Source organism: Electrophorus electricus, chromosome 23 (assembly GCF_013358815.1).
Source record: "Electrophorus electricus isolate fEleEle1 chromosome 23, fEleEle1.pri, whole genome shotgun sequence".
NCBI lineage: Eukaryota > Metazoa > Chordata > Actinopteri > Gymnotiformes > Gymnotidae > Electrophorus > Electrophorus electricus.
In genome coordinates this window covers 6,210,626-6,233,854 of record NC_049557.1, presented here as the reverse complement: position 1 = coordinate 6,233,854, position 23,229 = coordinate 6,210,626, and the positions used below count along the sequence as shown (strand labels likewise).

Here is a 23,229-nt window from a genome sequence, read left to right as displayed (position 1 = left end):
ATTTTTAAAGGCAATTCAGCATGTACCAAACGGCTGTTTTTCAACCTGTTGGCCAAGAAAACTGCGTTTACATTTTCTCATTGACATACAGTGATCAGTGGTGTAAAATATCGTTGAATGGTGAGAGAAATTACTTGTTTTGCTGTGTAAGGCAAAGACATAAGCATGAACTCCCACGTGAATTTGAAGATCTTGCGCCTCCGTTCTATATGTAAAGCAACTTAACACGATCAATTTATTAATGTACTTATAATACCTATTAAATACTATTGATCAACATTCAACTACATTAGGTAAATGGTTATATACTGTTTTATACGATTTGTATGTTGACTTGGTGTCTATTTTTTTTGGCGGATGTGGTAACTGCCTAAGAGCAATCGTCTCACTGTGTATGTGTGTGTTTGACTAAGCCATCGTATGTTGATACTGATTGTTCGAGTTAGTGGGAAATAGACAAGGGAGTATCAGAGACATTGAGCGTAGTGCAGAGCCTAACAACTCTCTGTCACGACCGAGCGACCCGTGTCTGTGTGGCTCTGGAATCGGACCTCCAGAATGACCCAGCCTCGGCCGGACGAGTTCAAGCCGCCTCCGGAGTGCCCAGTCTTCGAACCTAGCTGGGAAGAATTTGCGGATCCTTTCGCATTTATCAATAAGATACGACCTATCGCGGAAAAAACCGGTATCTGCAAAATCCGACCACCTCCGGTGAGTGCGTTCAAGAGGCGTTGATCGCTTGATGCACCAAAGCACATTTCCTCAGCAACTACGGTTTTGAGATTTTGTCAAGTCCAGTAGTAGCTGGCTAAGCAGCTATCTTACGAGCTATGTGGATTTAAAGGGAAATATTTCAATATGGCGGCATAGTGACAGTAGTAGCTAAGCCGCCTGGTTTGCTTTGTGTGCTTTGCTTGTTGGGATCTGGTCAACCTAGCTAACTGACTTTGGTTAGTAATATAGCTGCTTAATGGTAGTTGTGTTCACAAACACCAAAGAGCTACCTAGTCCAATAACATGACTTAAATTTATCACTAATTAAAATTACAGTAACGTTGACAATGAGTTTATATTATGTTAGCATAGACAGTTTAGCTAACGCTAGTTAGCTAGATGGCTAAGCTACATGTGAGAGCTGACTGAATGTAAGAGAGTTGGTTAGCTAGCTATCTTAGCTAGCCTGCCTAGCCAGATATTTAGCTAACCAGCTAGTTTACAACCTGGGATGATGCGACTAGCTGATATAGGTTAACTTGCTTGGAGTGTGGTAGCTAGCTAAATAGCGTTAGGTGTCTGTATAAATGGAATGTTATTTAAGTCCATTGCCAATTCGCAAGTAAGCTAACTAACCGCTAGATTGCTAGCTGCGTACGAGACATAACTTAACTGTTTGGCATTTTGCGTTTACTAACTAATTGTTTACACATATCTACCAGTATGATTGTATGTGATTGTAATTTTGCTAGACGCGAGCTAGCGTTAAGCCATAACTCGTTAGCTAGCTTGCTAGTTAAAGTTACTAGGTAGATAGATGGCTAACCTAGCTAGGTTATCTACCTAACGCTACCGACCCTATCGCCGAGAAAATGTAGTTTGTAGATGTTGGTAGCTAAATGTTCGTAAACTTTATTGTACAAGTACTGTTATTTGATCATACTAATAATAATTCGTCTAGGTTCCTAGTAGTTAGCAGTCTGTTGGGGATGTGGAAACTAGCCTGAGAGTCAAGGAAAAGTTGTCTAATAAAGCTGTTGTGAAGGTAGCTAAACTAGCAAGCTGTAAGTGAAAGAGAGAGAGGGAGAACATAAGTTAGCTAACGTTAGTTAGTTATGAAATCGTTTTAAGGGATGCGTGACACTGTTGATGTTAAGTTTTTGTCCTTTCGGGTTTTAAATGTTTTGCTAGTTACCCAGCTTAGTGATTCTAGCTATAATGTTTCATATTTGAAATAGGTTTATGGTTCGCTGGCTGGCTAACGACAGTCTGTCTTTGAACAGTCATACACACTGCTATAAGGGTATATGGCGAGGTGCATTACCGCATCACTGTGACATTTAAGTTTGACTCAGAAAGATGACATTCCGTGGTTCGCCTCCTTACTCGATGTTGTTTTATTTGATTTCTTAACACATTGGATGATGTTTGTGGCTTATTCTAGATACATCAGCATAGGTTTTATTAATGCACATTCTGTACTGAACGGCATGCGACATAAAACGGTATTACGTAAACCTTACACATTGTATCAAGCCTAATAGCGAGAATTGGAGTATTGATGGTTATTGCGGATCATAATGCTTTTCTAAGGTTTTAATTGTCTTTTGGAAGTGACAGAGTTTAAGGCTGCTTTTTCTAATTGGATGAATTGGAGTGTGTGTTTTTATGAGGGATGCACGTAACGACCCCCAACGACAATTCCCTCCGCCATTTCAGTTCTTATATGTGAACTTTACGTATAGAACATTCAGCATCACCAGTTTGTAATCCATAGGTATTTTTCTAACTATTTGGCTTTTTCCGTAAATAAAATAAGAATACATGCTCAAAAATTGACGTACAACAATATGGAAGCTACGTGACTTGTTTTACCCACGTATTCAGGTCGCACAAGAAAGTGAAAACAAGATGTTCCCGTTGTGACCATTTTATTTAACCGTATGTCCAATCATATACGAGTAAAGTAACAAGAATCAAACTCCAAATGCTTAATATAAGGCAGCACACATTTGGTCAATTGGTTAGATGTGCTTTTCTCATAGAAACCGCGATATTTAAATGTTTTCCGTATCTCGTATAACCTTGCGCATACACGTCTTCCATTGCTGATTGTAGACAAGTCAAATGATTTTCCAACGGCCGCCCTGGCTACAGCATTTGTACATCTTGCCTACGTAAACAAATCTTGTGGAGCGGTTTCTGACTTCTTCTAAAATAATTTTTATATGAGACCATTTTTGCCAGTTCTCAGGCTAAATATTTACACTACGTATACCCAATGTTTTTTTCTTTTTGAACGGAATTCACTCAACAGGCCGCTTAGGGGTGGTGTCCTCCATGTTGCCTTTGTGGAGTGAATGTACCATCTGGCCATTTTGTGTCTTTGCCACAAATGTTTTGGACCAACTACAGATAAGAAATGTGGAGATATACATTATATATCTCCACATGTATATCGTATAATATTTTCTTCACTACTTGTTCTTCACACATCTTGTCCCTTAAAATGTGTAGCGGAAGAGTACACTACTTTGTAGAACAGATTGTTTGTTTATTTTGTATTTTATGTAGTATTTTGGAAGTCTTATTAATACACATTGTAATGTTGACTTTTAAGCTTTGATGTATTAGTTTGCTGGTCAGTGCTGTGTAGATGGTGGTGATGCATGTTGAAAGCTATCTGCAACTCTTGGGTCACTAATCATGAAACAACTCTTAGGAATTTATGTTTCAAATTATTGTGCCTAATGTTTAAAACAGTCACTCAGGTGTCTTATTAAATTATACTTAATATATTATTGCATACTGCAGACATGTGACATTAACATTTTACTACAAAATAATTATTTTTAAAAAGTTTGTTTTTATATCTTGCATTGTGTAACTATAGTCAATCACACTCATTCTATTCTGTTTATAAGAGATGTGAATTTCTGACATTATTGCTCTGTGCTGTTACTTTTCACTGATGTTCATTAATACCGTGGTGGTTGTGGTAGTAGTATTGTGCAAGTCAGCTGCAAACACAGCTGCCGGGCAGTGGTAGCTCAGTGGTTAAGGTGCTTGACTTGTAATCTGAAGTTTGCTGGTTCAAGTCTCTCCACTGCCAAGTTGCCAGTGTTGGGGCTCCTGAGCAAGGCCCTTAACCCCCAATTGCTCAAGTTGTACTCAGCCATAATTGTAAGTCTCTTTGGATAAAAGCATCAGCTAAATGCCTTAAATGTAAATGGTCTTGCAAACCTTTTACTTTATTTTATTTAATTAAACCATGCTGTCTATGTGTAACTGAAAAATATCAATGTGGGGTCGGGTCTGGGTGAAATTAAGTGTGTGTGTGAGAAACACCTTAAACCACACACACACACACACACACACACACACAGTTTCTCTAAATGGGCTGGTTAGATGAAAAGACTTTTAAAGTCTTTTATGTTATGTCAGTCTTATGGAAATGTAAGGATATAAGATTAGGCTATGGGGAGTTAATACTGTATGATTAAGGGATGGGTAGGATGGAATCATCTGTAACAGTATTTTTGATAAGCTGAGAAGATGATACTTTCTGGCTGCTTTTTCACAATGGATGTTATAGTGTAATAACATGTAATGCTTGTACACTTTGACAGAGGAAATGGTTTTGTGGATAGCACACCTACGTGGATATAAAAGAGGAAGTGCATCTTTGTATGATGTGTATTGAAGTACAATGTTTCTAGAATGTAAGAAACCCAGAGATGTAGGCTATATGATGACCCATGAGCTGTGTCAACAGTACTTCTGTCCATGATTAGGTTCAGTTGTTTCAGTTTGACTGTTTTTTGCAGATGAGCTACATTTATGTGGGCAATTTGAATTCACCTGTACACTAAACATAATTGTCAATTAAATTTATTCACATTTTAGCATCTGGATTTGTAGTCCATCTAATTTATTTTGGAAAATCTTGCTTGTGGTGCTGTAGCCAGTGATTTACAGAAGGAATTTACAGTGCATCACTCAAGGGCTGTCCCTCGAGTAGTTCTTTTTTACTTGATGTATGGAACCATATAAGCATCCATTCTAAGCTTTTCATTTGTTCCAGCATTATGTACAGATACGTTTTACAATAACAAGTGTTAAAACCAGCCTACATGTCACCAATATTGCTTTTATTTTGATCACATTTGATTTCATATTTATGCTTCATCAGCATAAATGGGATAACATGGAGCCTGATAATATTTGATTACAACATTTAGTGATTCACATTTTCCTCATATGTTCAGAAATTCCCTCCTGCATCCATTTATTGCATACTGAAATGTCCCTCAATCTAGAAAGGACCATTTTTTTTTGGTGCATTCATATGCTCTTTACAGTCTCTCAGTAGTCAAACCTCTGCAGAGTAAATACCTATAACGTCCTTTGCACATCCAGAGTAACTCTGGAATGTCATGGCACATTGCCAGGTTTGGGCCAGGTGTGAGTCTGAACACTTGTTCTTAAAAAAAACACACCAACTGGCCAGCAGTGTTTCAGGTCTTTAGGTGAAGCTCAGTCCTCAATGTTCAGTGTAAACATAAACAAAGCTGTGAACAAAGGCAGTACTCAAGCTGTTTTAGAATGGCTGCAAAACCAGGAGTTTATTTGATGTACCTGCTGATATGAGTACAAGCTGAAAATTAAGTGTTTGCTATGATTTTTATTGTTAATCAGTCGGAGTTGTTCTGTGGAATGCAGCTGTTTCACCAAGTCATAGTATAAAGGTTTTTATTATGTCACTCTGGAAAACATCATCTACTAAAGGCTGTTCATTTAAGTGTTCTAATTCATTACAATGCCTTATTGGTTGTTGAAGTTGTCACCAAGTTGCAAGATACCTCTTTCTAAACGGGGTGCATGAGAATGGTGTCCACCTGGTGAATTAACAGAATAATTGATTTGATCCTTGAATAACACAGACCATTGATCATTCTGCAGTTCACACAACAGTGCTTAATTTTTGCTATGGGTGAGGATGCAGAGGAACATGTGGGTTTTCTTTGTTTGTTTGTTGGTTCTTCAATATGTAAAGTACATATTTCACAATGCGTTGTATTTTTATCAAGCGTGTAGTCTTAAGGTCTTTGTTTGATTTGAATGTTTTCTTTTGCTCTAGTCTTTGTTGGTTTTCCTTGAGGAGGTTTATGGCCAGCAGTGCTTCCACTTAGACAGACCTGACCACCTATTATGTTGCCTCTGTGAAAGAATACTTAAACATTACCAAAAATTCAGTAAATGGGCAAAGTGGTGTCTACTGTGATCTTACTAGGATCTCACTACAACTCCATGAAAAAACATAAGAAATATAATTCTAAATGCAAACTTTATGAATGGCTGTATATTGCTATCATACTGATATCTCTGTCTCTGGTATGAATTCATTATAGCATCCCTATAACACCCCTCTATGGTTAGTTTTTTTCTCTGTAGACAACACATTTTGTACTGGCACTTTCACATGTGCTAGTGATTCATCAGTGTGATTGTCTGGATGGGGAGAAAGTGTCTTGGGCGACAATAAACCTGAAACGTGTTTGTTATTCTTTGTCTGTATCCTGGGGCTCTCTGAGGCCTGCTGGGATCCATTGGTGTGAACCTCTGAATGACAATGGCAGAATGAAGTGCTCGTCATGAAGAGATTGATGCGTGTGTCTGGAAAATAAAACTAATGACACTAGGAAGATCTTGCAAAAATAATACTAGTATAATAGTGGTCTGATACACCAACAACCCCAAAATGGGATTTATGTCAGTGTGTTTTTTTTATTTTATTTGTATATAAAACACTATAAATTAATTTACTTTACTAAATTAATCTATAGTAGGAGAGGGATAAGCAGCATTCAGCTTCTTGATTAATACTGGCCATTCTAACATACTTGTTTTCAGTATGAAAAATGTCAGGTTGACCAATGTAGTAGCACTTACCACAGGAGCAATGCGTTTTTGTGCAGGACCACAGATGATATATTTTTGTCATGTGTGTTTTGTTAAATCCACTTTTGTCTGTTTAGGACTGGCAGCCCCCATTTGCATGTGATGTTGACAGACTTCATTTCACTCCCCGGATTCAGAGACTCAATGAGTTGGAGGTAATTTCACACCAAATTTCACTTTTTGTGTGTGTGTGTGTGTGTGTGTGTGTGTGTGTGTGTGTGTGTGTGTGTGTGTGTGTGTGTGTGTGTGTGTGTGCACGCGCGTTGACGTGTTTAGTGGAACTTTACCAGACTTTGCATATCCTTCCTTTTAACTCGAAAGGTCCTCCTGATGAGCCTCAGAGGGACTCGGCTTTATGCTGGTTATAGGTGTCTGTTAGAGAGGATTAGTCAGCAGAATTTAGGTCTTTTCAAAACCCTTGGTATTCTTTTCCACATCAGTAGCAGCATAGTTCAATAGCAGCAACACAATAGAAATTAGTTAAACATTATCATTCTTTATTAGGTTTCTTGGTGATTCTTATCTTTGTACATGCTTTTTTTTTTTTGTTTCTGCCCTTGTTCCATCCTATCAATCTCTGTCCCATCTAGGCGCAGACTCGGGTCCAGCTTAATTTTCTGGACCAGATTGCTAAATTTTGGGAACTTCAGGGATGCACACTCAAAATTCCACATGTAGAGCGAAAGATACTAAATCTGTACCAGCTCAACAAGGTAATCCTAATTAAAAAGAACAGCAGAGACATCTAAATCGTTCTTAACCAAGCTCTACAACAGACCAAGTGCTACAAATATTGTTTGTTTACGAGGAAATGTGGAAGATATTTGCCATCTGTCCATATCATTATTAGGAGAAAACAAATCCCTCTCATAGTGTGTTGTAAGTCTCTGTGTCTAAACTTTCTGTCCCTTCATCTCTAGCTGGTGTTGGATGAAGGGGGTTTTGATATAGTCTGTAAGGAGCGCAGATGGACAAAGATCGCTATGGCAATGGGTTTTGCCCCTGGCAAGGCAGTGGGTTCGCACCTGCGGGCCCATTACGAAAGAATCCTCTACCCCTACAGTCTCTTCCAGTCTGGAGCCAACCTGCTGGTGTGTACAGACACGATCACCAGAGAACGCAAACTGCGTTTATGTGGCTTTTAATGGAATTACCACAATACCACCCATAATTCACATGCCACAAAAAATCTGCCCATGACTCATTACGTTCGCATCCAGTGTTTTAAGTTTGTTTGGTTTCATGAGGCCTAATATCTAGAGTTGCTGTTATAACTTTATTTATATTAACTCATATCAGCATGAGAAAGACCTACCTCTTGATATGCTCTCTTGACCAGGCTCCAGACCTAGCAGCCAAAATGATGGCTTTTGGGATAGGTCCTGAGCAGGAGAAGGTATGTTTGATTTTCTCATCCATGACAGAGAGACTGTAACACTGGAGGCAGCTTTGAAATCATATTTGTATATTACTTTCCATATCAATGGGGGCCTTATACACACAGGATATAGAAACAGTGTCTTCATACAGAATGTTATGCTCTGCTAATGCTCCAAATATGGTCATGATTATCTTCAGAACCTGAACCTGTCATTGCACCAGTTCTCATGTGTTTGAGTAGCTGGATTATTATTATTTATTTTTTTTACTTTTAAATAAATGCTCTACCAATCTCCCTTTTTCCTCTTGAGATTGATGGCATAAGGGGTGGACTGGTATTTCTGTGATTGACGACTTATGACCTATTTTGACCCCTTAACACCTGCCCCTCCACCCCCACCCCTTCAGTGTCTGTTGTTCCCTACTGTGTTGACAAATGCTAGACTTCTGTTAATGATGAAGGAGGGATAGATCAATGTCATCTTGTTCTTATTTGATCACCATTTCTCTTTTTTCTGCTTCACCCTCATCTGCTGTCTCACCACCTTGCTTTGTGTCTGAGCTCCCAAAGCCATCAGCTGTTACCCCTTCTTAAACTCTCTCTCTCTGCCTGTGTCCTGTGCACGTGTGCATGTGTTTCTGCACCTTTGCTTGTGTGTGTGTGTGTGTGTGTGTGTGTGTTTTGTCTTCATAAAGGATGGCTTCTAGGGTTCAGCACTGCGTAGTCACTGTCTCGCTGTGTCCTTCCCTTTCTCCTATTCTAAGCTGTAATGCGATAGTGGCAGGACACACAGATACCAAACTCATTTGGTCAAACTCTTTTGTGTCGCTTACATTATGGTGTAAGAGAGAGAGAGAATGAAAATGACTAACAAACAAATTAAAGATCCCCATGATAAAAACATTACCTCCTTCATGGCTGTATTTGTGAACATTTTGTGTAACTGCTGAACCCTACAATATTGTCTTTGTGGAAAAAATACTACCCAGAATCCTTCCTGTAACTGCAGCATAAGTCCCCAGCTCTTCTCACCTCCTTGGTGATAAGAACAATCTTGTAACGGGATGTGCTCAGTGGTGCTACTCTAAGAAAATAAAGGTTAATGAAATATACTGCCCATGAAGCACTGTCCTGCCCTCAGTCAAAGTCATGTTAATGAGACCCTATGCCCCAAATCTGTAGTCTAATGTGACTTTTACAATGAATACCATTTACAATCATTTAGACACTAGCAAGTAAGACACTATTTAGATGCTAGCTAGTCTAACCTAGTGGCTCTGATGAATGATGCATATATTTCTGCATAATGTCTGCATAATTCTATTATTATTATTATTATTATTATTATTATTATTATTATTAATAATCCTTTTTTTTTAAACTTACGTACTCCATTAAAACAGATGGTATTTGAGTCAAATTTTTAAGATAGTCAGTAAACCATAAACGTGGTGACACGTATTCTTAGTGTGCTGTAAGTATGCTATATTTGTCCCTTTACTGACAGAATGCTGAACCACGCAGTTCTTTCTCTTGTCCTGCCATTGCAAACCGTTGTCTTTTCACTGCCAGCGCTAGTTATAAACTGCCTGCTAATCCTCTTTTGGGCTGGGAGGTTGGTCATGTGGATACTCAGGAGTCTTCCATAACGGTCATTGTTTGTCCTTTTTTGAGATTTAATGTGCTCTGAAGGAGTTATCATAAATTGATTATCTTTATTTTTTTTTTACATTTATGTAACTTGCATATCACTATACTGAAATTTCCTGTAATGTTCCCACCTTCTCTGTGCTGCTGCTATCTCCCCATAGTAGTGTTGATTGCAGTTTCACAGTGTCATGCGTAGAAAAGCACATCCTGTTTTAATCTTGCCTTTGCTTATTCTTTCACCGGTTTACCCAGAATCACACCCTCCCAGAAAATGACGGCAATGAATACAAACCTCACGATCTGGTTCAGAGGCAAAATGCTCAGGTACAACCGAGTGACACATGCACGCCTGCTAGGAGAGGCAAACGGATGAAAGCTGAGGTAGAGCAATAGCATTCACTCATTCACACTCCCTTATATGCACAAACCTTACCTCAGCACACAAACCACCCTTATAACCTGCTCACTAGGGTATAGTTTCTGGATAGTTAATGTCCATATCGCTGTTGCAATTGCTAATGATTGCTAAGTATTTCTCCATCTCCCTCCCTCTGTAGTTTGGTTGTGTCAAGTCAGAAGTGGATGCTGAAGGGGAGGTGTGTGCAAACAGGCCGAATCTCAGGAGGAGGATGGGCTCTCTTGTAGCCAAGCCTGAACCAGGTGACTTACTCTTTTTGACCATTATCCTAACTCCTCCCGGCTTCCATTTTCCACATTGTGGATTCCAAAAAGAGGGTTCATTTTTGGAACTTCACTTTTGATAATGCCAAGGACAATGATGACCAGGAGACCTAAAAATACATCTTACATGGGTTAGTTTGTGGACTTATTTGGTGCATATTAAACCTGCTAATTTCCTTTTTGCATTGCTTTTACAGTGAAGGAAGTCCCCATTCAAGTCAAACAGGAGCCTGTGGAGAGTAAAGATGGCCAAACTGAGCCTGAGAAGACTAAGTCTCGCTACAAGAAAGCCGGCCCACCACCACCTGTCAGCATAGTGAGGCTCCTCTCTCCCTCATTTAAAATTCTAGATTTTGTTGTCCGCATTTATTTATTTATTTTTCTGTGTGGCAACACCAACACCCACAACCGCTTTTTCTTTTTCTCTACTAACTTGACCCAACCTTCTCTTCACTCTAGGTGGATCTGTATGCGTGTTTAGTATGTGGGAGTGGAAATGATGAGGATAGGCTGTTACTTTGCGATGGATGTGATGACAGCTACCACACCTTCTGCTTGATCCCACCCCTTCATGATGTCCCCAAGGGTGATTGGAGGTGTCCCAAGTGTCTGGCACAGGTTGGGGAAAGAAGCATTCTTTCACCTCTAGTTCTCTAATAGCCCATGAGTACTTTTTGGTCCATCTGATATTTTCTGTACAGTTAGTATGGTTCAAAGCACAGGTGTACTTGAGCCTGTCATTTATTTGACAATGTCATATGGATCAGACCATAGAGATCATTAAACTTGTTAGTTATGCAATGACTTATAAACCAACTCACAATGGTATGTAGTGGTTTATCAGTCACTGATTGCCAATAAATTGTGAGAATCCGTTGAAAGATCTATGGAGAAGCTGATCTTGCTAAGGTGTGCTCTCTAGCATGCGCTTTACCGCTGGGAACTGTACTATATGCTAGGATCCCAGGGGGTTCATGAGAGCACAATTCAACATCCTCACTCAGTAAGTGATGATTTTGGAGATCAGCATTGCCCGTATGTCCAGTGGCTTGAAAGATGCTGTGTGCAGTGCCTTTTGCACTAGATTGTTATACCTGTTAGGAACTGAAAATGGAAGTGATCTGAAAAAATGATAAAAGGGTAAACATTTTCTGTATGTAAGACTAAAATGTTCCATGAGTTTAACTAAAAACATATTTTAACAGTGTTTTTTAGTAGTAGTGTAGTCCAGAAATAATTGGACCGGGAGAGGGGTGGGGGTGGGAGTTGTGTATGTGGTTCATCCAGTATATATGTAAATGTTGTTTAACCTATTAGCCATTTTAGCCTCATTGTCCAGGTATTTATGACTGCCTAGCATGGGTAATATAAACCTCAAATGGAAACAGATTTCAAGTCCAAATATTGTTGTTTCCATCTAGGAAGGCAATAAAGTTTAAAAGACTCTGGTCCACTGATTTTGTGATTCACTTCTTGCTGATAAATGTCTACACACAGGAATGCAGTAAGCCACAGGAGGCATTTGGCTTTGAGCAGGCACGGAGAGACTACTCTCTCAAAGCATTTGGGGAAATGGCTGACTCTTTTAAGTCTGACTACTTCAACATGCCTGTTCACGTAAGCTAAACCCCACATAGCACACTGGATTTAATGCTGCTCTGGACAGATGTAACTGACTTTAATTTAGTGAAAATGAAATCCATAGTGTGTAGCTGAAATTACATGTGGTGTTGCAAAAAATTATTTAAGTGATTATACCACTGTAGCCCTGTCTGGTTTTTGTGTTTGTGCATGTGTGTTAGATGGTGCCCACTGAGTTGGTGGAGAAGGAGTTCTGGCGTTTGGTGACTACGATTGAGGAGGACGTGACGGTGGAGTACGGAGCGGACATAGCCTCAAAGGAGTTTGGCAGCGGCTTCCCCATGAAGGGTGGCAGATTCAAGGTTGCACCGCATGATGAGGTACACTAAAACACACACACACGAAAATGACAAAAATAGATACACAGGGAAATGTTTTGTATGCCTTATTTCATCAATAAAAATATTTTTACATAGGCAGTTTGAGGCGAATATAACCTTACAAATATATTCTTTCTTTTCAATAAAAAGATCACAAGTAGAAACAGTTTTAAAAATAAACAGTGTTCTGAAATGTATTGAAAGACAGTCTAAATGGGTTTGCGAACATTTTTATCCAAACTACATGTCTTGCACTGTCATTTACTCTGTGGTGATTGCTTGCTGTAGAAGTACCTGAACTGTGGTTGGAACCTGAATAACATGGCGATGATGGATCCGTCCGTACTGACCCATGTGACGGCTGACATCTGTGGTATGACCCTACCCTGGCTCTATGTAGGCATGTGCTTCTCTTCTTTCTGCTGGCACATAGAGGACCACTGGAGCTACTCCATCAATTACCTGCACTGGTAAAAACCACCTTCTAATGCCACCTTTTAAAAACCACCTAAAATACCTTTTGTATTTGTGAGACAACACATGGTATTAAAAGCAGCAACATGGATGTGCTAGTAGCTCATATGTACATCCCATTTTGCTCTGGGTGACTGCAAATGGTTCGTCAGCTGTGCACGATCAGGTCAATATGATATGATAAGCATATGAGACGAAAGAAGAAGAAAAAAAGCCAGACTAGTAGCTTTGTTTTTTTTCACAACTACTGTTGCTCTCCTCTGTTGTTGTTTTGCTACGCTGCTGGTGCCAGCTGATGACGACAGCAGTATGCACTTGCGTGAAGGCAAGAAGCCACATGAATTTTGATCTGACCGTTATTATTCATGTCACGTGGCCACGAATCGGATATGTATCCAATCTAAGACCACATTAGAAAGTAACTCAAATCTGATTTGAAAAGATCAGATTTGTGTGTCTAAACAGCCCTAAGGAAAAATAAATAAATATCTGTCACATTAAGAAAGAAATAAAATCTGAGTCACTTCAGCCTGATGGTGTGAATATAGCCAAGCCATGCTTAACAACATTTAATGTGTTCTAAAATTCTGTACGCTGTATCTATGCAGTCTTTTCTTTATAGATCACCAGTTAGATTATGTATGTATGTAAGTATGTATGTATGTATGTATGTATGTATGTATGTATAGGTGTATGAGCTGAGCTCTATCAGGTGCTTACAGCAACACTGGTAATACAGAAAAGCTTAAAAAGGCTTTGGAGTAATACGTTTCTTCTTTCATGCAATGGAATTGCCCAGGAGCTCTATGACGTTATTTTGTGAAAATGCTTGTTCTGAAAGACGGTATATAAATAATTTGAACCGAAAAGGTGAACTGTATATATTATGTTTTCATATATCAGATTCTCTGTCTCTCTTTTGTTATTCATGTTTTGTTATTCATGTGTACCAGCCCTGTCTGTGTTTGAAGTAAGAGAAGTGACTATAAAAATTTGTCCTAACTGTTGATTCTTTGTATGTGTGTAGGGGAGAACCCAAGACGTGGTACGGGGCTCCTGGGTTTGCAGCTGAGCATTTGGAGGCAGTGATGAAGAAACTGGCTCCAGAGCTATTTGAGATGCAGCCAGATCTCTTACACCAGCTTGTCACCATCATGAACCCCAACATTCTTATGGCCCATGGAGTACCAGTGAGTCACAGGCATTCTGACACACACACACACACACACAGAGTGACATTTCTCTCTCCTGCACACGTTAATTTGGCCATAATGCATATAATAATGCATCTCTCTTATTCTCTCTCTCAATTTATTTAGCATAGGTTGTTTTTATTCATAGCTGTAAACTCTCTTTCTCTTTCTCCCTCTCTCTCTCCCTCTCTCTCTCTCTCTCTCTCTCTCTCTCTCTCTCTCTCACATACACACACACACTAGAGCCAGATTCACACAGATCGTGCATCCCACCCTTTATAGTGGTGCATCAGTATTTTACAGGCACACACTGATAACACACCCAAAGAGACAGACAGACACTACAATAGTAATTACAGTGCCTACACAACAGTTCAAATAATACTCTACCTCACCTGTTCCCAGATTTACAGGACCAATCAGTGTGCAGGAGAATTTGTCATCACGTTCCCAAGAGCATACCACAGCGGTTTTAACCAGGGCTTCAACTTTGCAGAGGCCGTTAACTTCTGCACCGTGGACTGGGTAAGAAAAAAACGACACCAGACTTTGAGATTATTATATCTGATTGCCGTCATTTTCTTTGTAGCATGACGCTTGCTCACTGGACTAACAGGTGATATTAGGACTCACCCTTATCATGGATAATTTAACCTGGGTGTGATTCTCCCTCCTTCCCTACCTCACCCCCTCTGTCTCCCTGTAGATGCCTCTGGGACGTCAGTGTGTGGATCACTACCGTTTGCTGCATCGTTATTGTGTGTTTTCCCATGATGAAATGATTTGTAATATGGCCGCCAAAGCCAACAAGCTGGACGTGGTTCTGGCGTCAGCTGTGCACAAAGACATGGTGCTGATGATCAATGAGGAGCAGGAGCTCAGAGACAAAATCCGCAAGCTGGTGAGAGAAGCCACCGGTTTCATTTCAAACTAAAGACATTGCAGGATTTGCTACCAATAAGATGGCAAAATCCAAATTGTTTATCAGAAACTGACCTTTAGGCTCTGGCTGTGTTCAGGAGTGTAACATTGGCACAAGTCTAAAAATACAGTTGCAGCTGCTTTTGGATGACTTGTAGAACGCAGCATAAAACCATTTACACAAGGTATACATGGTTGGGGAAGTTGTATTCTCTGTAGTTATGGCACTTCTCTAAGAATTACATGATCTGGGAGAGAGAAAAAAAATTACTTTTAGTTTCAAATTCAGGGTATGCTGAGGGAGTATTTGGCAGAGTAGAGATCATCTTGTCAGTAATTTCTAGTGTCAGTGCTTTTTCAGATTACATTTTTCTGATGATGTGAATGTGCAAATTCAGAGCTTTGCAAGCCAGTCCACATTTCTGTCTCATCACATCACCTAGCACACCCAAACTGCTCAGTCAATGTTCTACAACCTTTGATTACACGGTTCAGGTGTGCTCATAGTTAGACCAGAGCACCAACTTTGGTGGCCAGGGTAGATTGAAGTTATACTATTATTTTGTCATACATTACTGTTATAGTAGTCCCACTGTATCAGTGGTCTTTATGAAGCAACCCTCTGAGGCTCTGATACCAGCTGTCTCATTCAGGGCTTTGTATAATTATGATTTTTTTAAAGCTACTTAAAGGGGCAATAATCCATTTGGAAGGAAAATCAGTTTTTAGTTTTAGCCTTGAAGGGAAAGTCCAGAGCATAAGCAGAAAATGAATGCTTTCTATTTTTGAAATCAACTGCATTATCCTCTGATTCCTTCAGTGGTGTGTAAAATATAGCGGTTCTTCAGTAATTTTCTTCATCAACCTCACTCCCTGTCAACTTCAGGTTTAACAGTGCTTAACTGAGATGCTTAGGTTCTAAAGTAATGAACAGAAAACATTATTGCAAACAGCACAGTAATATATAACAAATAAAACTATTTCTCTGCCCTTGTTTCTCTCCCTCTCCTTTGTTCTCTCTCTCTCTCTCTCTCTCTCCACCCTGTCTGTCCCCTCCAGGGAGTGGTGCAGTGTGAGTTGTTCAAGTATGACCTACTGCAGGATGATGAGAGGCAGTGTGTGAAGTGTCGCACAACCTGCTACTTGTCTGCCCTCACATGTCCCTGTCGCCAGGGCGAGCAGGTGTGCCTGCACCACGTCCACCACCTCTGTTCCTGCTCCATCTCCAACTTCACACTCAGGTGAGTCGTTCATGGCCACACCATTCAACTTTCGACGCTGAGGTTTTATTGGGGAATCCAAGAACAAACCTGGTGTAGGTTAACTTGGTCTTATTAGGTTACTACAGATATAAATACACCTGAATACTTGATATTTTGTTAGTTACTTGATATGCTTGTAAGGAAACGTAATACTGCACATTTTGCTGCAGAGGAAGGTCATGCTTATATTTCTTTAAACCCTTTTGGATGTTGTTTTTTGTGGGGGTGGATAAGGAAGCCATTGGCCCATTGGGATAGTAGTGCTGTTGTAAGTGCTCTGGATTCATGGTGCTGTCCTGCAGGTACCGGTTCACGCTGGACGATCTCTACCCCATGATGAACGCTGTGAAGCAGAGGGCCGAGGAGTATGATGGGTGGGCCTCACATGTCGCAGAGATCCTGGAGGCCAAACTGGACAAGAAACGTAGTGAGTTGGACTGCAGTGAATCTAGTGTGTTTGATTTCATGAAAACACAAGGAATCTGACTTGGAAAATCATTCAAGAAAACTTTCCCCATATACAGTGAAAGCTTAGTCTTCCATTTAGTATGTATTAATATTTAATATTTAGAAACGCATGTATTTTTTACTTAGGCTTGAACTTGGACTCTTACACTCCGAAGACTTGTGGTTGGGTCCAAGCTCTCATTCTTTACTCTTATAAGAGTTACAAATGTTATATGTCTTAATGAAAGATCAATAACGAAATAATAATAATGGTCAACTGAGCTAATGTTATGCTACACAAGAAATCACCAGTCAGAGAAATCACAAGCCATGCATTGTCATTTAGCAGTTTTGAGAGATTCAGAGTAATGCTCAGTCTCTCTCTCTATCTCTATCTCTCTCTAGACCTATGTGTGTTCCGTTCTCTGATTGAGGAGTCAGATGTGAAGGGTTTTCCTGATAATGACCTGTTACGGCACCTGCGAATGGTCACTCAGGATGCAGACAGATGTTCGTCTGTAGCCCAGCAGCTGCTGAATGGCAAGAGACAGACAAGGTACTGACCCTACCGCTCTCCCCCAGTCAGTGCATTGTGGGTGACAAGGTGGTATTTGATGTGTTCAGAGAAGTGTAACAGGTGTGTGTGTGTGTGTATGTATATATGTGTGTGCATCCCAGTGTATAACAGAGTGAGTGCTGTTTTCTCTCTCAAGGTACCGTACTGCTGGTGGAAAGTCTCACAACCAGCTGAGTGTAGAGGAAATGAGGTCCTTTGTCCGTCAACTTTACAACCTCCCCTGCAGCCTAACACAGGCACCGCTACTGAAGGTAACAACCACAGACACGCACGCGCGCGCGCACACACACACACACACACACACACACACACACACACACACGATGGCGTGTAGCTCTGCTTAGTGATGGTTTTATTAAGAAGGAACCAAGCCATCAAAGCTCCTGATAGCAGTGACCTCATCCTTAGTGCGAATCTTTCCCTGCTGTTAACTAAACGTCCAGACCGAAGTAAAAGGTGCAGTTGTGATGAATGAATGGGTATTGTCTTATATAGTCTAGACACACATTCCAATTATTGGAAATCCACTGATGATAAGGAAGATGACAAGTCATAGACTGTTTGCCCAGCAGTGAATGTGGATAGGTATAAGTAGATGACTGGATTTATATCCCCTTCAGCCTCAGCAAATTATGGAGGAGATATGGATTAGGGTTTAGTTAAATTCAATTCAGTGTAGATTTTATTGGTATAAATGTATTAAGTGAAATATTGGCAAAGAGTACATTACAAAATGCATCCTGTTTGTAACACTATATATCCAGAGAACAATACAGTATCAGTAACAGCAATGTTATTTAACAACAATAATAATAAATAATAATTGGTAACTGCTGATTAATGAACAGATGTTGACTGGTAAAGTAAATACAGTGAAGCCATGCACTTCCCCCCCACCCCCTTCAGGAGCTGTTGAACTGTATTGAGGATTTCCAGCAGCACAGCGAAAAGGTCCTCTCCGACGACATAACTGCCGATTCCGTGACAGAGATCCAGTCTCTGCTGGATGAGAGCTCCGACTTTGACGTGTGCCTCCCGGAGGTTCGGCAGTTGCGTGAGCGCCTGGAGCTGGCCCGCTGGCTGGCGGCGGTGCGGGAGGCCGAGGATGCTGTGGCCAGTCCCCGGGGCCTCTCCCTGGACAGCATGCGGCGGCTCATAGACCGCGGTGTGGGCCTCACGCCCCACCCGTCCACAGAGCGCGCCATGGCTCGCCTTCAGGAGCTGCTCACCGTGTCTGAGCAGTGGGAGGAGAACGCGCAGACACTGCTCAGGGCCAGGTGAGGGCAGTCTTGAGCTGCACACTCACAAATTACATGCAGCTCATGTGACTCTGAGACAACTGCTTATCTAGAATCTGCCTTTTCACAAAAAAATAAATAATTTGTGGGAGCCAATCCTAACCCTGCTTTAGATCACATGGGGCAGCACCAAAAAGATGAAAATGAGCTTTGAGATGGTGTGTTCATTGCATTCTACTAGAAATTAAGATACCTTTTAATACTCCTTTATTGTTTAAAACTACTGAACTCCAAGTCCATTAATGATAAGGACTTTGCTCTCTTAGGCTGTTGCAGATAATACTGTATATGGCAATATAATGCATATAACATGTAAGATCAGATCATCAGAATGTCTGTTTTGAACAAAAAAAACAAAACAAAGTGAGAACAAAGCCCTACATTCTCAAACCTCATCTGCATCAACTTCATCCATCTATAATGTCTTCCCCAGACCTCCAAAGTGCATGGCATCTTTGTCTGCCGCTCTGCGAGAGGTCGAGGCTTTGCCCACATACCTTCCCAACTGCCTGCTGTTGCGAGACTCTGTTGGCAGGGCCACCGAGTGGCTGAAGGAAGCCGAGGTGCTGCAGGTACAATGCAACACAGACGTGATCCTGAACCAGCCTTGTTTGAGAATGCAGACGTTCCCTGACTTAATGTGCCATGGGACTGGAACTATGCTCTGGCTCCTGATTGTGTTTTGCATGCAATTTTCAGAGTATAATTCAATACTCTGTGTGTGTGTGTGTGTGTGTGTCTGTGTGTGTGAAGGTGGGTGGGCGCGTGCCTGTGTTGGACATGCTGTCGGACATGGTCCTGAGGGGCCAGGCAATTCCCGTGAAGCTGGACCCGCTGGAGCGACTCGAGGCGCTGGTCTCTGAAGTGCAGGCCTGGAGGGAGTCTGCAGCCAAAACCTTCCTCATGAAGAGCTCCTCCTTCACCTTGCTGGAGGTGTGGCCTGATCGCTGAGCCAATCACAAAGACTGATCGCTGAGCCAATCACGGGTTTGGGGTCTGGGGTTATGGAAAAAATGTTCATTTAGCTTTGGTGGTAGGTGCTGGATTTTTTTAAAAGCCATATGCTCTTTAATGATATCTTCATCTTTCTTCATATCTGTGGGTGCTGTCTTGCAGGTGTTGTGTCCACGGTTTGAGGTAGGGAGTTCTCTGAAGAAAAAGATGAAGAAGACAAAGTGCGATGCTGGCTCCTGTGGGAGGAAGAGAACGGGCCGACTAGATAGTCTGAGTGATGTAGAAAAAGCCCTTTCAGAGAGCAATGACTCTGCCTCTGCTGTGAGTTAACACACACACAGCCACACATACACAGGCACACTGTCACACTGACCAAACAGCTGACAAATCAAGGAAGAGTTGAGAAAACCAACAGAATGCACTGAAAATATGCCAGCTAGGCAAATAAATTTCATAACTACTCAGATACAGCTACTTAAATTTGTTTATACTTTAGTGTACAATTACACAACACAGTGTTCAACTTTAATTTGTCAGATGTTTGAAAAGCTATATGCAAATTAATCTCTCTCTCTCTCTCTCAGATGGCAACTCTTGCCGAAGTGCGATTGAAGGAGCTGGAGTCCCTAGCATCCATCCGTGCAGCAAATGAGTCGAAGCTCCTTCCCTCTAACGACAGCAGTACCCTCAGGGTGTGTGTGTGTCAGAAGGCTCCCATGGGTGCCTTGCGGCAGTGTGAACTGTGTCGGGACGCATTCCACAGTGCGTGTGTGTGCGGGCCCGACGACCCTGCTGACCCCAAGCCGTGGCTGTGTCCTGCTTGCCGGCGCTCATCCAAACCAGCTCTCGACAAGGTCCTGCCGCTGCTGGCCTCCCTGCAGAGGATCCGTGTGCGGTTGCCCGAGGGCGACGCACTACGATACATGATAGAACGCACGGTGAACTGGCAGCGGCAAGCCCGCAAGATCATGACCACCTACAACCTCTCGGCAACCTCTCAGGAGCACAGGTCCGAGTCTGCTTCCCAGAGGAGTTGCGGAGCAGACAGCAGTGTCAAGGTTAGTAAGGTGGCAACTAGAACTGAATTTTGTCAACATCTCAGCTACCTATGTAGGACAAAATGATAAAGCATGTCCATATTTCCCCACCTGTAGTGTGGTCAGAGGTATTTTGTAAACATTTTGGAACATAGACCAGTGTTTATCTCCCTCAGAGGCTTTACCCTAACGTAGGTATGTGAAGTTTCTGTACTGGCTGACATTGGTCTTGTGTGTGTGCGCATGTGTGTGCATGTGTATGCTTTTCAGTCTCAGGATTGGAACAGGTGCAGTCAGGAACAGACTGTGTTCTACACAGAGCAGCCCTGCATCTCCCTGCAGGGTAAGCACTCGTGCATTATGAGTGGAGACATTGTTCCCTCCTGTGGCATACAATGTCATCTCCTTTCTTTTCTGTATGTAATACTGATAATTATTTATTACCAGCTCAATTTTCATCATATACTGGGGTTAAGGCTTGGATATGACTTGTGCTTGTGCGTGTGTGGTTTTAGGTCTGAGTGCAGAGTTGGAAGAATTGATGGTGGAGGGCCTGTTGCTGCAGGTCTCATTGCCAGAGGTGGAGCAGCTGTACACACTGCTGCTGAAGGGCCCCCCTGCTGAGCACAGCTCTCAGCTCACACACTCCGCACACCATAGCCCACAACATGCATCCTATAACTCTCAGGAAAACACCGCACCTCACAGGGAGGTAAGTGTGCGTCTGCCAGGAAGGCCACATTATGCTTGGCGTTGGCGGAGGAGAGTGTCACGTAATCCTTTTTCTCCTCTCTCCTCTAAAGAGAGGTGCTGTTACCTCGGTGGAGAAGAGGACAAAGAGGCGGATGGAGCAAGAGGAGGCGGGGGTGGAGGTGATGGAGCAAGGGATCTCGAAAAGGAAGAGGCAGCGCATGAGCAAAGTGAAGAGGAGAGAGAGGAAAGCGGCATCCGTCTCTGCTTCCCCCACACACCTGTCCGACCTGTCCCCGTCCGACGACTCGGAGGAGGACATGATCCTCTGCCCTGCTGCAAGCTGCCTACAGCCAGCAGGAGATGAGGTCTGTGTGTATGTTTGTGCGTGTCCTTCCTCCATAGATGTGGGAGTTCTTGCTTATAATTTGCTGTAACAGCTGCTACAATCACACTACACCTAGTCCATCTGAATATAGGATGCGGACGGGCGGGCGTACGAGTGTGCATGTTCGTGTTCTAAATGTGCCCCCACCTCGGTCTCTTTGTTGCAGGTGTTCTGGGTGCAGTGTGACTGCTGTAACCAGTGGTTCCATATGGTTTGTGTGGGCGTTTCTGCACAAATGGCAGCAGAGGAGGACTACATGTGTGTCACCTGCAGCATGCGTAATGCAGGCCAGTGCCGGTAATGCGAGAGGGAACATAAGAGAGGAGGAACTGGGAAATGTGGAGGACTGGAAGGACAACACAGTCCACTGCCCCTCTTCCTCAGTCCTTCCCTTTGTACTGCCCATTCCCGGTTGTATTACTGACCGTTCCCAAATCCATTTGACCTGTGACCTCTGATCTTTGTAACAACGGTGCTATTTCATCTTTTTTTGTTTCTTTTTCTGGGATTTGTTCTGAATAATGCTATTTGGTCACTTTTTGTATTTTTACATTTTTCTCCTTCTATTTGAACTGTGTGTGGTTGTCTAAAAAAACAAAATGAAACATAATTATGCTGAATGAAGAGTTGCAAAGTAGAGTGGGTGGGGCATATAGCACAGGGTTCTGTTCATGTGCTGCTCCATTGCATTGTGGTGATATAATTTGTTCAAAGCACATTATGAAAAACAGAATGGTTTCTTCTTTTTCCTGGGATTTCTGCATGCTGATCCAGAAACTCAACAATGCAGGACAGAAACTGAATCTTTTTTTATACACCAAATATCTACAATAAATAATTAACAAATAAAGGTAATTTTTGTAAACCCACTGTTTAGTACTCATGCATCTGGGATAATACAATTTTCCTCCGTTGTTTCTGATTTGCTTTCTAGATTATTTATCTGAGCAATAATAATGCCAGTAAACATGGAAACTTGAGCACGTGTATGAACTGTCTGCTAGTGCTTTAGAGATGATGGTTCACTGTACAAGATGCCTAAAGTGTGGATTGGTGCTGTATGGTTTGGTAACTAGCAATGTAGCAGCCAGAGAGAGAGAGAGAGAGAGAGGGAGATTCGTGTACAAACTAAACTGCCAGAGAACCTGCCTGGTCTATTTTGTGGGGTGGAAGGGTACAGGAGTTGGGTCAAGCTTGTTTAAAATGTCCCAGTTTATAGTGTGGAATAAAAACCCTTTTGTCTAATATCTCATAAAAACGTCTTGTATCTTTTTATGAATTTATCCAAACCTCATAACTTTATAAATTATTCCTGTCAGCCATCATTGGATATCACCCAAAAATGAATGTATGCTAATAGTCAATTCACACTTTTTTTTTTTGTTAAATATCAAATGCTAAACCCTTAATTAACAGACATAATTTATCTCCTGTGGGTAATGTTGTGCAAAATGAGAGGGCACATCTCTAGATAGATACATTTGTCTAAAACTACATGCTCAATACTTTTTCCTGAAGCATATAATGTTGATACTGATTCCACCACCCCAGCAAATAAGCCTTGTATATTTGTCTTTGGTTGACACAACTTGGTCCCTATATGCACTTACAGTCTTAAATTTGCATAACATCCAGATCAT

At 41.5% G+C, this 23,229-nt stretch overlaps 1 protein-coding gene across 3 annotated transcripts; it reads left to right on the top strand.

Annotated features, from left to right (window-relative positions):
- The first annotated feature begins 407 nt into the window (after window positions 1–407).
- kdm5bb (lysine (K)-specific demethylase 5Bb) lies at window positions 408–22,841 on the top strand. 3 transcript variants are annotated; one of them, XM_027001373.2, is made up of 28 exons: window positions 408–711; window positions 6,753–6,830; window positions 7,266–7,388; window positions 7,596–7,766; window positions 8,015–8,071; window positions 9,959–10,030; window positions 10,264–10,366; window positions 10,585–10,703; window positions 10,847–11,005; window positions 11,885–12,004; window positions 12,190–12,348; window positions 12,637–12,818; window positions 13,850–14,012; window positions 14,421–14,540; window positions 14,722–14,916; window positions 15,996–16,177; window positions 16,501–16,625; window positions 17,051–17,201; window positions 17,359–17,473; window positions 18,129–18,499; window positions 18,954–19,092; window positions 19,274–19,453; window positions 19,637–19,795; window positions 20,059–20,532; window positions 20,782–20,854; window positions 21,027–21,223; window positions 21,315–21,569; window positions 21,756–22,841. In XM_027001373.2, the coding sequence occupies exons 1-28, from the start codon at window positions 559–561 to the stop codon at window positions 21,888–21,890; spliced, it is 4,530 nt and encodes a 1,509-aa protein (XP_026857174.2). In that variant the 5' UTR covers window positions 408–558; the 3' UTR covers window positions 21,891–22,841. The 3 variants fall into 3 exon arrangements, with proteins under 3 accessions (XP_026857174.2, XP_026857173.2, XP_026857172.2); XM_027001372.2 differs by having other exon boundaries at window positions 9,959–10,087; window positions 18,954–19,083; XM_027001371.2 differs by having other exon boundaries at window positions 9,959–10,087.
- The last annotated feature ends 388 nt before the right edge of the window (window positions 22,842–23,229 follow it).